This window comes from Rattus rattus, chromosome 1 (assembly GCF_011064425.1).
Source record: "Rattus rattus isolate New Zealand chromosome 1, Rrattus_CSIRO_v1, whole genome shotgun sequence".
Taxonomy (NCBI): Eukaryota; Metazoa; Chordata; class Mammalia; order Rodentia; family Muridae; genus Rattus; species Rattus rattus.
Window position 1 is genome coordinate 173,128,307 of NC_046154.1, and position 12,919 is coordinate 173,141,225.

General features: G+C 44.8%; 2 protein-coding genes across 2 annotated transcripts in view; one reads left to right on the forward strand and one right to left on the reverse strand.

Annotated features, from left to right (window-relative positions):
• Positions 1 to 1,929, reverse strand: part of Vezt (vezatin, adherens junctions transmembrane protein) — a 62,972-nt gene extending 61,043 nt beyond the window's left edge. Inside the window, exon 1 of the mRNA XM_032911553.1 lies at positions 1,787 to 1,929. Within this exon, the coding sequence (XP_032767444.1) occupies positions 1,787 to 1,822 (36 nt within the window). The 5' untranslated portion in view covers positions 1,823 to 1,929. The remainder of the gene's footprint in view (positions 1 to 1,786) is intronic.
• A 473-nt stretch (positions 1,930 to 2,402) lies between these two features.
• The window catches only part of Fgd6 (FYVE, RhoGEF and PH domain containing 6), a 162,899-nt gene continuing 152,382 nt past the window's right edge, over positions 2,403 to 12,919 (forward strand). Inside the window, exons 1-2 of the mRNA XM_032911576.1 lie at positions 2,403 to 2,436; positions 9,489 to 11,853. Of these exons, the coding sequence (XP_032767467.1) occupies positions 2,421 to 2,436; positions 9,489 to 11,853 (2,381 nt within the window). The 5' untranslated portion in view covers positions 2,403 to 2,420. The remainder of the gene's footprint in view (positions 2,437 to 9,488; positions 11,854 to 12,919) is intronic.

Genomic DNA, 12,919 nt, shown 5'->3' on the forward strand with positions numbered 1-12,919 from the left:
AGATACAAAACTCTGTGGTATATCTTTCATGCTAAACAAACAAACAAACACCCATGCAAACATAGTCACACATTTGAACAGAAGAAACTTCCAAGATTTTTTTTTTTTTTTGCTTTATCTATTGTAATAAAATGTTTCGTTTTGAGACAGGGTCTCTCATATCTCACCCTAGTCTCGCTGAGTAGCTGATAACTTTGAAGTTTTATGCTGCTCCTACAACCAACCACCTTTTGGGTGCTGGAACTGCAGGCATGTGCGCACCACCCTATCCATGGTTTATGTGGTGCTGTCTATTGAGCCAAGAGACTCGTGCATTCAAGCCAAGCACTCTATCAACTGAACTACATCCCCAGACCGATAAAACGCCGCAAACCAAAAACACACTTAACATACCCAGAAACCAAAGAAAGCAGGGCTAAAAAGAAAAAAAAAAAATCAGCCACCTACTTTTCTCTCCTCTCTATCCACCACATTCCATCTGTAGCCATTCTCTCAATTTCATATAAGAAATGACAGTCTAAGTCAGTATTCATTAATTTTTCCGATTCCCAAAGTGTATGCCTTTGTCCCCTCCATTCGACTCCTCACAACTAGACCCTTCATTAGAGCAAAGCAGCCATATTTCCCACCTCGATATCATAGCTACATTAAGTCATTTTGCATGGCAACTCTCCATACTCCAGCCCCTCAAACTGCACTTTCAATATGGTCACCCCGCCCCGATCTTTGCCATACATAAAATCCTTTTCCTGGAATATATTCTCTCCGATCTATCTTTTCTAATTTCATTCACAGCTGAAGGGTTTGCCTAGGGTATCATTTGCTGGGTGTAGCTTTTTAAAGTGCTAAGAGGGGACAACGGGTTCCAAATTAAGCTTCCACGGGCACCTTTTAGATATCTCAACACTTCACATTCTGTACTGTACCTCACTCTCCTATTGTACACCACGGGGGGGATTTCTTGTCTTTCTCTTGTGTGAATTTCCTGAAATCTAGTTGGCTGAGGGAAAGTAAGGCATGCACATTCAATGCCTACACATAACATTCCAGGGTGTGGGTATTGACCTGTCTGATGGGGAAAATGGCATTAAAAACCACTTGACTTTATTCTTTAAATTCAAGATGGCAGAGACATCTTAAAATAGTCCCAACACAAAAGCCTTCACATCCAGACCAGAGCTTCCATTCAGAACTGGCTACACTTAGCGCAACAGCAAGGACAAAAGAATGGAACCTAGGGACTGAGACTCCAGAGCTCTCACCATTGACCACAGGTTTCACTTACAGACCTTAAACCCCACATAGAAAGGCACCTGCTGCCTGCCTGCATTCCAAAGGCCACGCCTTGATGATGATTATGATGATGATGATCAGAGGCGCTTCTGGATAACAGACCCGCAAACATCAAAGATAAAAAGGGAGGAGGTTAAGAAGTATAGAGAGTATCCAGCACGTTTCGGCCCCGCCCCAACGAGGCGCAGTCCAGGGCGGTGCAGCTATAAGGTAAGTAAGGATTGATCAGGGCTCCTGCCCAAGGCCGGTCAATTGCGCCGGATCTGGGAATTCTGGGCGAGCTAGAGGCAGAGGCCAGCTACGCCAGGATACCCTGGGCTATACCTGTCAGGAGGCTGCATCTTGTAGGCCCCGAAACAGCGGAGGATTGGTGACCCAGGCCCGCAGGCTCCAGTCACCCCTTCCCTCCTCCCTGAATCTCTTTGCCTCCACGCTCTTCCTTTACTCCTTCTGAAACAAAGACAGTCCACACTCCCCGCCATTTTCTCCTCACCTCAAAAACCACCTCTTCGTCAAACTCCGGTGTCATCCTTCTCCGCCATACCACCCGCCTCAGCACGATGGGAAATGAAGGCAGGAGGGCAGGCGGCACCCAGGCTTCGGCTCCTGCCCACCTCAGGGGCACCGAAAACTACAACTCCCGGCATGCGTCGCGACTCACGCCCCTTTCCGACCTGCTTATTGGAGTAGAGGGTGAGCGTGTAAGCAGGAGGGGCGGGAGCGGGCGGGTGTTTCAGAGCTCCTATTGGAGAGAGCTACGGCTTTTGTCTGCCTTTTACATCCCGCGACTACCAGGGGGCGCCCGGAGCGCGGATTTTCTTACTAGGTGAGGAGGGGTGCGCGTCCGCGAAGTCGCGGCTAGCTCCTCTCGTGCGCGCGCCTGGCGGTCGTCCCGGAGCGCGGCGGAGCGGCGCTCGTGCACGTCCCCCTGTCGCTGGCCGCTAGCGCCGGCTCCGCCAAAGGGTCGCGGGAGCCGGCGTCCGTCCTTTGTGAGGCGCTCAGGCGGTTCGGCTGGGGTGCGGGACGGAATGTGGGCACTGCGGGGACTTTTGTCTCCTGCTCAAACTCTGGGGAGCGTGGACTGAACTGGAGCCATGGACTGAGGGCGTGTGCTGCGCGGGGCAGTCATGACTTCTGCCGTGGGTAAGTGGCCGCGCTCGCGCAGGACTGGGGAGTCGCGGCGGGCGCCGGCGGGCTCGGGCTCCCGCTGCTTTCCCCATGGGTGGCCGGTGCGGGACTGGCGCCGGTCGTCCGCGCCTGCTGTGGTCCCCTGGATGCCCCCCAACTCTTGAGCCCAGGTGATGGAACGGCGTCCCGGAGCTTGCTCGGGTTCCGTGACTTAGGCGCTGTCGCCTGTGCGCGGTGTGGGAAGCGTGGAGTCCGGTGCGGAGGAGTCAGTTATTCTAAGCTAGGACAGTTTTCCAGCGAGTTGAAAGTAACTCCACCACTAGCCCGCGTTGCTTTCAAACCTAGTATTTATTGACTGAAACTCTTCGCGCTAGTAAGGAGGTTTAAACGGAGCTGTTCACGCCCTGGTGTTTTGAGCCCTATTACCTGAGTGTGAACTATTAGATGACCAAACAAAACAAAACCGAGCAACCTCCCTCCCCTGCACCTACTCCTCCCTAGTTTTTACTCATCTTCACCCTATCCTTCCCTTCCCTCCCTCCCCCCCCCCTTTCCTTTCTTCCTTCCTTCCTTCCTTCCTTCCTTCCTTCCTTCCTTTCTTCCTTCCTTTCTTCTTTCCTTCCTTCTCCCCAACCCCCCCCCCCCCGTCCTCCAACCCCGCACCCATTTGTACCTGGACAGTGTAAACAAAGCCCTATTTTCAGTCGGTTCCTTTCCACTCACCCAAATGACAAAAGCCTCTCCTTACCTTTGTGTGAATTTAAGCATTTCGTGTCGTTGTGTTGCGACCTTCTTCAGGAACAATTTTTATTTTCCAAATTTAAGCGTCCAAGGGTCAGTCTGTTTATAAGAACACAGCACATTTTCAGAACCAGGATTTTAATAAGGTATGGAATATTTTTAAAAGCATCTTTAACACAACTGAAGAAACTTTGATGAGAGATTTTATAGTAAAAGAGCTTAAAGTTTCACTTCAGTTAGGTCTAGAATTAGCACTTAAGTATCAGGTTAAATTTTCTTTGCTTTCTTTGGCAATTGTTTAAAATTCCTGCAACTTGAAAACTATCAAGAGAGCACACACACTAAAAGTTCTCTGACTTGTATTTCTAAAGCTTTGGAGGAGTCACGCTGCTAGGCAAAATCCGGATTACATCAAACAGGCAAGAAATTAGTAGCCATAAGAAAGCCAGAGGTTGATGTAGCTCTTTTCTCTTTGAAGTTACGTGTAATTTATTCACGTGATCATTGTGTTCTGGGTTAGTTACAAACCTTTCTCTTAGTTTTCGGATGCGTTCCACTTAAACAACAGATCGTTTTTTCAGCTCAAGTTTCTGGGCCCTCATCATCTTTTTTAAATTACTGAATTAATATTATTGATTTAAAATAAAAACTTAAAATTAATAATTAAAATTTCTATTATTCAGCCTGGATGTTTACAATTGTTTTCTTCGAATTAATCTAGAAGGCGGCTAGCTATTTTTATACTTATCAACTTTATAATTAAGGAAATCCACAGCATTTTTGTGGTATTTAAAAGAGAGACACTTCCTGTGTCTAGCTGAGTTAGTTGATTTTTTTTTTTTTTAAAAGAATGGCTTACTGAGAACCATTAACTACTTTTTTGCTCACCGATTTAATGAGATTTACTGTAAGTTTTTCTTACACCTAGGGGATATGGGAGAGGACTGACATTTTTCTTTCCAGCCCATTTTGATAAAGTTATACATACATTGTCCTTGCAAGGCGTGTGTGTGTGTGTGTGTGTGTGTGTGTGTGTGTGTGTGTGTGTGTGTGTGTGTGTGTGTGTGAAATTTATTAAAGCTTTGGGGAAAGTTACTATTGGAGCAGAGTGTTAGTTTCAGCCTGTTCCAGTGTAGTTGGGAAGATTGGCCTACTTTAAGATTAGGGGGCTGTTGTCCAACATTTAAGTGGTGTGTGTCCTGGTTTGGTTTTGTTTGTTTGTATACAGCTGTTGAAGAGTGAGCTCACAGACGAGATTTTGGGAAGTATTCTAAGTAGTACATGAGAAGAAGAGAGATGATTAAGAGTATCTATCCGTCGTAGTGCATCGATACACTTCACTATTTCATTCATGCCCGTGCATTTTTGTTTGGGGCCTGGAGGAAAAGCCAAGAGAGTGAGTGTACTCGTGAGCCAGGGCCACCTGTGCGTAACAGATGACAAGTCTGTTTATAACAGTGAGACGGTGCTGGCCCTTTCTACCTTAGCTTTCCCTGTGGCCAGCCAGCCAGCTGTGTAAATAAGAGATCTGCAGCTTGACTCTAAGGAAGCATTGGGGTCTGGTTGTTAATGTAATGCCAAGATCCAGAGGTGCACGATTCATCTCCAGACACTGTGTACCGGTTTCAAGTTTCCAACATCGGAGTGGATCATAATATAAGGTCTCATTGGTGGTGTTCTGAGCCACACTGCTTTCAAAAGAGAGCATTAAAAAAATAATGAGGGCCGGTGAGATGGCTCAGTGGTTACCCTCTTCCTGTCAACCCTGCTGACCTGAGACCCACACGATGAAAGGAGAGAACCAAGTCTTACATGTTGTCATCTAACCCATGTATGCTATGGAATACATACCTCCCCCGCCACACACAGATAATATATAATTGAAAAAAATAGTAATGAAGCTGACATAGTACTGTACCCACGTAATCCCAGAACTAAAGAGGGTGAGCCAGGAAGACTGTAGTTCAGGGATATCCTGGGCTACACTGCAAAACCTGTCTCCGAAAACTGAAAATGAAGAACTAATGGTAAGGAAGGGTTTCGTATATTGCTGTACCAGTGACTTGGCACGCACTCGTTCCTATTAGTCATTAAGGAATTACACAATGATCCTATTGAAGTTCATCCTGCTCCCTTTTCGTTTTTTAAAGAGAGATTTATCTGTAAGCTGTGTATGTATATATGTGTGTAGTGGGTAAGGGTTTGGGAGTGTGTGAGCACAGGTGCCGGCAGAGTTCAAAGAGGTTGTTGGATTCCCCAGAACTGGAGTTAGAGTCAGTTGTAACCCTTCCCAAGTCTCTCCAACCCCCAATCCCTACCCTGGCCACATAGGTGCTGGGAACTGAACTCAGCTCTTCTATAGGAGCAGTATATGTATTGTACTCTTGACCACTAGGCCATCTCTTCAGCCTTCAGAACACCATTTGATGTTAAGTTGCATATGGAAGTTAAAATCAAAGAACTTCTCTGTCACTGGGGCGTTAAATGGTGGCAAGTGTCTAGTCTCAGGCCCATGTTCTCAGCGCTGGGGACACAGTAGCAATTAAGACCATGGATAAGCTTGACTCTGAGTTATGGATTCTTGCACTTGAATACACAGGGAACTCACAGTAGTAAGTCCAAGTTCATAGTTGTTCAATGACTATGTATACATACATTAAAGGCTTTAGAACGGTAGTTCTTAACCTCTGGGTCACAGCCCCTTTGGGTTCTTGAATATGAGATATTTACATTAGGATTCATAACAGTAGAAATTACAATTATGAAGTGGCAACAAAATATTTTTATGGTTAAGGGTCGCCACTGCATGAGGAACTGTGTTAAAGAGTTACAGTATTAGGGGGGTTGGGAAAACCTGCTTTAGATGCTGTGCCCTGTTTACTGGGAGTCAGCATTGGCTCATACGCAGTTAACTTACTTAGAAACAGGAATTTCTCTCTTGAGATGGCTCAGTGGTTAAGAGCACTGACTGCTCTTCCAGAGGTCCTGAGTTCAATTCCCAGCAACCACATGGTGGCTCACAACCGTCTCTAATAGGATCTGATGCCCTCTTCTGGTGTGTCTGAAGACAGCTACAGTGTACTTCTATAATAAATAAATAAATCTTTTAAAAAAAATCAGACTCAAAGGAAGGACTGGAATTGGTACTAGAGATTAATTATGGTTTAGGGAGGGTGAGGCAGTAGGTTTAGAGTTGTGGAAGGAAGGGTTAAAATTGGTACTAGAGAGTAATAAAATGCTTTAGGGAGGCTGGGCTGGAGGAGATCAGCATGGGGATACATGGCAGCACAATAGCGACAAAATAAATGGTAATCAAATGTTTTCAAGGAAAAGCAAAATGAATTGATCAAAAGAACTTGAACTTTCTGACTAGGCATCAAGATCAGAAAATAAAAGATTACTTAGATGAAATCTTTCCTCCCCCTCTCTCCCTTTGTTTGCTTGTCTGTCTGTTTTTCTGTGTAGCCTTTGGCCATCCTGAAACTTGCTCTGTATGGTAGGCTGACCTCAGACTCAGAGATCTGCCTGCCTCTGCCTCCTGAGTGCTGGGACTAAAGGCATGAGCTAAATGTCTCTTTTTTTAAAAAAAAAATCTTTAAAACTTGATATTATTAGCATGTGTGTGTGTGTGTGTGTGTGTATGCGCACGTGCATGTGTGTTTTGTATAGTGTGCATGTGTGTGTGTTTTGTATAGTGTGTTTGTGTGTGTATGCATGTGTGTTTTATATAGTGTGCTTGTGTGTGTGTTTTGTATAGTGTGTTTTTGTATAATGTGTTTGTGTGTGTGTGTGTGTGTGTGTTTTGTATAGTGTATTTGGGTGTGTGTGTGGACACATGAAGATTAGAGAACAGCTTGGTAGAGACAATTTTCCTCCCACCTTTACACGCGTACCGGGAATTGAACTTAGATTGCCAGGTTTGTGTAGCAAATACCTTTATCTGGTGAGCCATTTGGCTGGCCAGAGTTTCTTTTTAATGGTAAAATAGGCTCTTTTGGGGATGGGGAAATCTTACTGTATAGGCCAGGCTAGCCTCAAACTCACAACAATCCTCCTGTCTCAGCCTCCAGAGTGCCGAGCACTGGGTGACAGGCATGCACCACTAATGCCATCTTAACTGTTTATAAGCGTATGTTTCAGAAATGTTAAGAGCATTGTAGTAGCTGCTCTCTGGAACTCATAACAAACAAACAAACAAACAAACAAACACCCTCGTATTTTTAATTCTTTGAAAGAATCCCAGAAGTAGGCCGTTTTAAGAATGACAGAAATAACATCAGCATGACAGTCTGTCAGTTTTCATTGCATAAGAAGGGGGACTGGGACAAGTCCTCAGGCATTCATACTTTCCCTGAAGATTTGACTTGATGGATGGGGAATTTAATTTAATATACTATTTCTGCAAGCTTTGTCACTAGGCTCCTGCCAGAACCCACAAGAACCAATCCTCAGGCTAACAACGTATGTATTAGACAGCTAACTGAAAACTGCCTGCTTTGGGAATTCGTATTATTTTGGAATTCACTGCCTTCCTTACAATAACCTTATACCTGGGACTTGAGTTTTAGAAGGGGTCTGTTGTAAAATCTGGTCTGTGCATATCCTCAAATGCCAGAATTTGAGAAATTTCTCTTTGCTTAGGAAAAGGAAGTAGAGTACCCTGCTTTTTTTCCTTCTTACTCAATTCCATGTAATATTTTTTCCAGGGGTTATGACTAATTTCCCTTGTTGAAAATAAAATCAACACCAAATGAAATATCAAAGCCTCAGTGTGTGCAAGTAAATGAAGCAACATTGTCAGACAGTCCTGTGCATCCTATATTTTGAGATTGTTTTATAAAGGTTTTTTTTAAAGTGTTAGATCCTGTTGAAGAAGTACAAGATAATTTAAGAGGCATAAGATAAAATGTGTTTGAACTCAAGTCCCCTCTGTGGAGCAAGTTCTAAAGAGATTTAAGAGAAATATAGTCTCTGTATCATTTTTATATTTATTAGGGTTTTTTAAAACAGACTTATTTTTGTTTCATTTGTGTACAAGTGTGTCTGTCTGAATCTATGTTCAGATGTGAGCTTGGTTGCCTATGGAGGGCAGAAGAGGGCATCACGTCCCTCTGAGCTGGAGTTACAAGTTGTGATCTTCTTGCTGTGGCTGCAGGAATTGAACTCTGCCCCTTCTGGTAGAACTGAAAGCACTCTTAGTCACAGAGCCATCTCTCTAACTCCCTTATCAGGGTCCTATTGTCAAGTTCATGTAGACTAACAGCCAGCCTACACAAATACAGCATCGTACCCTAGGTGTGGTGATGAGGGAGAGTTGCTACACTGGAACTGGTGGTCATCCTTAATGCTGGGCTAGCTGGTGCAGGCTGTAATGCCAACACTCAGAACACTGAAGCAGAAGGGATATGAGGCTGAGACCAGCCTGGCTTACGTAATGAGACCCTTGCTCAGAGAAACAAAACCTACAGACACATAGTACTCGTTGGTGACAGATCAAAGACGTAATCTATTGCCCTTGGGAAATGAAATAAAAATGTGCAGACTGTATCTTCAGATACTTGCCAATCATTTGATCTTGGGCCAGGCCTGGGCATGTGAGAGAATAAAGCTCTATAAAGAAATATGAAATTCCCGGTTAATCCTGGGACAGAGAAATAACAACCTTCTTATGAACCTCAGTTAACAGCAAAGAATTTACTTTCTGGGGTTTTTTTAAGGGAAGGGGTAGAAAATGTCTTCTTTCCACAGTGATTTTCCAGAATGTTTTGGGGGGTTCTCTGGGTAGACAGTCTTTATAACAGATCTTGTCTGTGTCACAGAATAGCGGTGCTTATTTATGTGAGAAACTTGAGAGTTGCAGATGATAGGCAACCCTTAATACGCAGTGGATGAGCTGAAGAGACTATATCAAGTTACTAAATAAAAGCCAGTGATTTAACTAATGTCAAAGTTAGAGGAGAATTAGTAGGAGACTAACTAAGAAATGTACAGTATATGCAAAGCTATATAGCTACACTAGAACTTAAGGACAATTTTAGGAATTTCCAGGAATAATGTTGACTGTGTAGTAAAATGAAAGGTCATATTATTAGGAAATACTATTCAACAAGCATTGTGTTGTATGCCTGTAATCCTGGCGTTAGAAAGACGTGCATGTCTGTGAGTTCAAGACCAGTCTGAGCTACGTTGTAGGTGCCAAGCCAACCAGGGTTGCATAGCAAGACCTTGTCACAGAAAACAGTAAAGACAGGAAAATGTTTTTTGTCTTTATTTCCTCTTGTGTTTTGTCTACTTCATCGTCTAATTATTACATTTTTTTCCTCTAGAGCTGAAGAAGCCACCATTGGCTCCCAAGCCTAAGTTAGTGGGGACCAATAATAAGTCGCCTCCTCCTCCTATTGCCCCTAAACCGGACATTGGAAATGCTAGTGTTCCACGGTTGACGAAGAAGACCAAACCGGCAATTGCTCCAAAACCAAAAGTCCTGACAAACTCAGATGTTCAAGACGTCAAGGATCAACCCTCAAAGAAGCTCACTTTGAACCTGGAGGAGCGGGAGCCAGAATTACCCGAGAGCACTGGCAAGTTTAATTGCAAAGATGTCGGGGATGCACACGGTGATTATATTTTCCCAACATGTTCTTGCAGTTCTGGGTGTACTCATGAGCCTAGGACTCGCGAAAATCTGTGTGCAGAGCAGCTTGTTTTCGAGCCTCTGGGAATGAAAGAAAATTTAGAGAATGGTAAAAATGGTGAGTCCTCAAAGAGGGGGAGCAGATGGGATTCAAGCCGTGAAAAGTGCCGGAGCCAGAGTGGAGTTGTTTTAAAGGCAAGCATCTTCGAAGAGAAGCTTAAAGAGGTTCTCACGCAGCCGAGATCAAGGTCACCTAGTAGTTCCCCAAGGAAGCACAGATGTCCAAATAAACCAGAAATGAATGGTGACCACAGTTGCGCCAGACAGGTCAGAATTGAGTTTGCAGACACATCTTCTTCCCAGTCCAGCTTTGGAAAAGCTCCTCACAGCTGCCGCACACAACCTCCCAGGGACAGATCTCAGAATCTCCAGACTTGTCAAGATGGCAGTGCTGAGAGCCTTGGTCCCTTTCATTCATGTGAACTGGAGGGCAAAAGAGGGTGTTCCGGTGGAACTAGTCAGAAGTCGGAGGTCCAAGGTCTTGGTCCTGTAGAAATCCACTTACTACCGTATACCTCAAAGTTTCCAACTCCCAAGCCCAGAAGGACACACGCTGCTCGTCTGCGTCGCCAGAAGCATGTAGACACTCCTAGTGAAAGCACTGCAGAGCCAGAGAGCTCAAACAATGGCTCTTCTTGTCTCCGTGAAGATAGTTTGAAAAACAATAAAGTCAGTGTTCTTCATCAGAATGCTTTGTCTAACCAGGGACCAGTGGACGAGGTGAGGCCAGGAAACAAGAAGGCATTGACCGGGGAGTCCAACAGTGACAGACAGGACTCAGTCAGCTCGCAGAAGGCTGTGCAGCATGAAACGTCTTCTTTTGAAAAAGTGGCACCTTCTTTAGATACAGATTCTAGTTTGACTTCTGACAGCACGGTAGAAGACGGTTCTGATGTGTTACCTGCTGTGGACAGAGAGACTGCTTTCATACAATGCAGTCCTCAGCCTTTGAGCTTGCCTAAGCAAGTCAAATTAGCCTGCGCTGAACAGCAGCCAACTACCTGCAACAGGGAAGTGTCGGTGCCCCAGATACAAAAGGAATCTTCCTCCAGAATTGTTCCCAAAAAACCTCAAAGACACAGCTTGCCTGCGGCAGGGGTGCTTAAAAAGGCTGCATCGGAGGAACTTGTAGAAAAGAACTCTTCAAGTAAGGAAACCAATTCAGAGAAAGGTCTGCAAAGAAACCACCTTCAACATTTGGGTCCCTCAAACCATGGCACGTCACCGTCATCCTTTGATATGCCCAACCCAACTTCAGAAAAGCCAGTGTGGAAGTTACCTCATCCTATTCTACCTTTTCCGGGGAGCCCAGAAGCCTTGAAGCGGGTCACTTTATCCTTAAATAATGAGCCTTCCAATTCCCTAACCAAGCCAAGAGCAAAATCCTTGTCTGCTGTAGATATGGACAGGTGCAGTAAGCCTTGCAAAGAGCCTCCAAAGAAAACGACTTTTAAAAAGTTGATAAACGTGAAGCTGTCCATTGGTTTCATAAAGAGTGATTTTCACAAATTTAGGTCAAAAAACTGCCAACATGGGGATGTCTCTACCGGACATTCTCTCGGTAGAGAGCCAAAAGGGCTTGAAAATAATTGGCAAGGTTTGGCCACAGGAGAAGAGAAGAAAAGTAAACCCATAAAGGCATATTCTGCAGAAAACTGCAGCCTGGAATCTCAAAAGGTGAAATCTTGGAGCCAGAGCAGTGCAGCTAATGGTCAGAGAGCGGAGTCTTTGGATGACCAGATGCTCTCCGGGCACGCATCCTGTCAGGCCTCTAGTACAAGTGACTGTGGGCCAGAGTATGAAAATGTCCGCCATTATGAGGAGATACCGGAGTATGAGAACTTGCCTTTTGTCATGGCTCGAGGGAACCCTCCAGAATTGGGATGGCAGAATTCCAGCAGTGTGGAGGACACGGATGTAAGTCTGTATGAAGTAGAAGAGCCCTGTGACGCTCCAGATGGCCAGCTGCAACTTGATCCGAGACATCAGCCTTGCAGGTAATACGTGGGTGTCAGCGAGACCTGCACTTTGGCATGCATCGTTGTAATTAGGCGTCCACAACTCTGTGATACAGGACTGCAGAGAGGAAAATCACTTACTGAGGAACCCATTGAGAAAACATAGATGAAGGCAGTTCTGTGCTCAGATTCCCTTTGTCAGACAGCAGGAGCAAGTATTTGCATGGCAACCTTGTAAGATCTTAGCAGCCAATTCAGAGTTTAAATAGTGCCAAGGTAGCTACTGCAAGGTCCCAGGATCCCGATATTCCAACATGGAAACTTAGGCAGGACATTGGTTTATTCTATGAGGTTTGTGACATTATGAAGTCCATGCTCTAGATCCTCAGATCTCGCCACTCTTTAAGCGTTATTTTGCTTGCTGACCTCAGTATTAACAGGAATTCAGGAAACAGTTGTCTTCCTCTTTGTGTACACACAATGTATGCCTCCTCTCTTACTGAGATTTTACTCATCTTCAGGGCTCCCTGCTAGCCAGTGCTGCCCTGTGTCTTCTAGCTCGGTCTGACTTATGGCCTGTTGTGCATTGATGCCTCTGGTGCTCTGTGTGTGTTTAAAGTATTTATGTACCTTTGACAATCTCATTCATGTACATGTGCGTTTTTGTCATTTTCAATCCCATTATCGTCCTGCACTCTCTCTCTCTCTCCTCCCACTGACCCCTTTCTCCTTCCCAATAAGTTCACCCCTTCCTAGTTTCATTTCCTTTTGGTTTATGGGGACTTCATTTTCGTGTGCCCTACTAAATTTAATTACGGTTGTTTGCATGGGTCTGAGCGAATGGGGAGTTACTTATTGGAGCATGGACACCTTAACATTGTGGTTCAGTTTTAAGTGTCCTAAAGAGTTCCTGTTCTTTCTTTTTATTCTCTGTAAGGCCAAACAAGGAGCCTAGTAAGTGCAGAATCGACACAGGAGAAAAGGCCTGAGAAGGAGGCAGAGGGCATAAGAACCACCCTGTCCCTCTCTCTCCCAGGCTGCAGAGCTGGCCTTTGCAGAGTTCCTCTTGTATGGCGTTGTCTTCAAGTTATCCAAGTACTCAAGC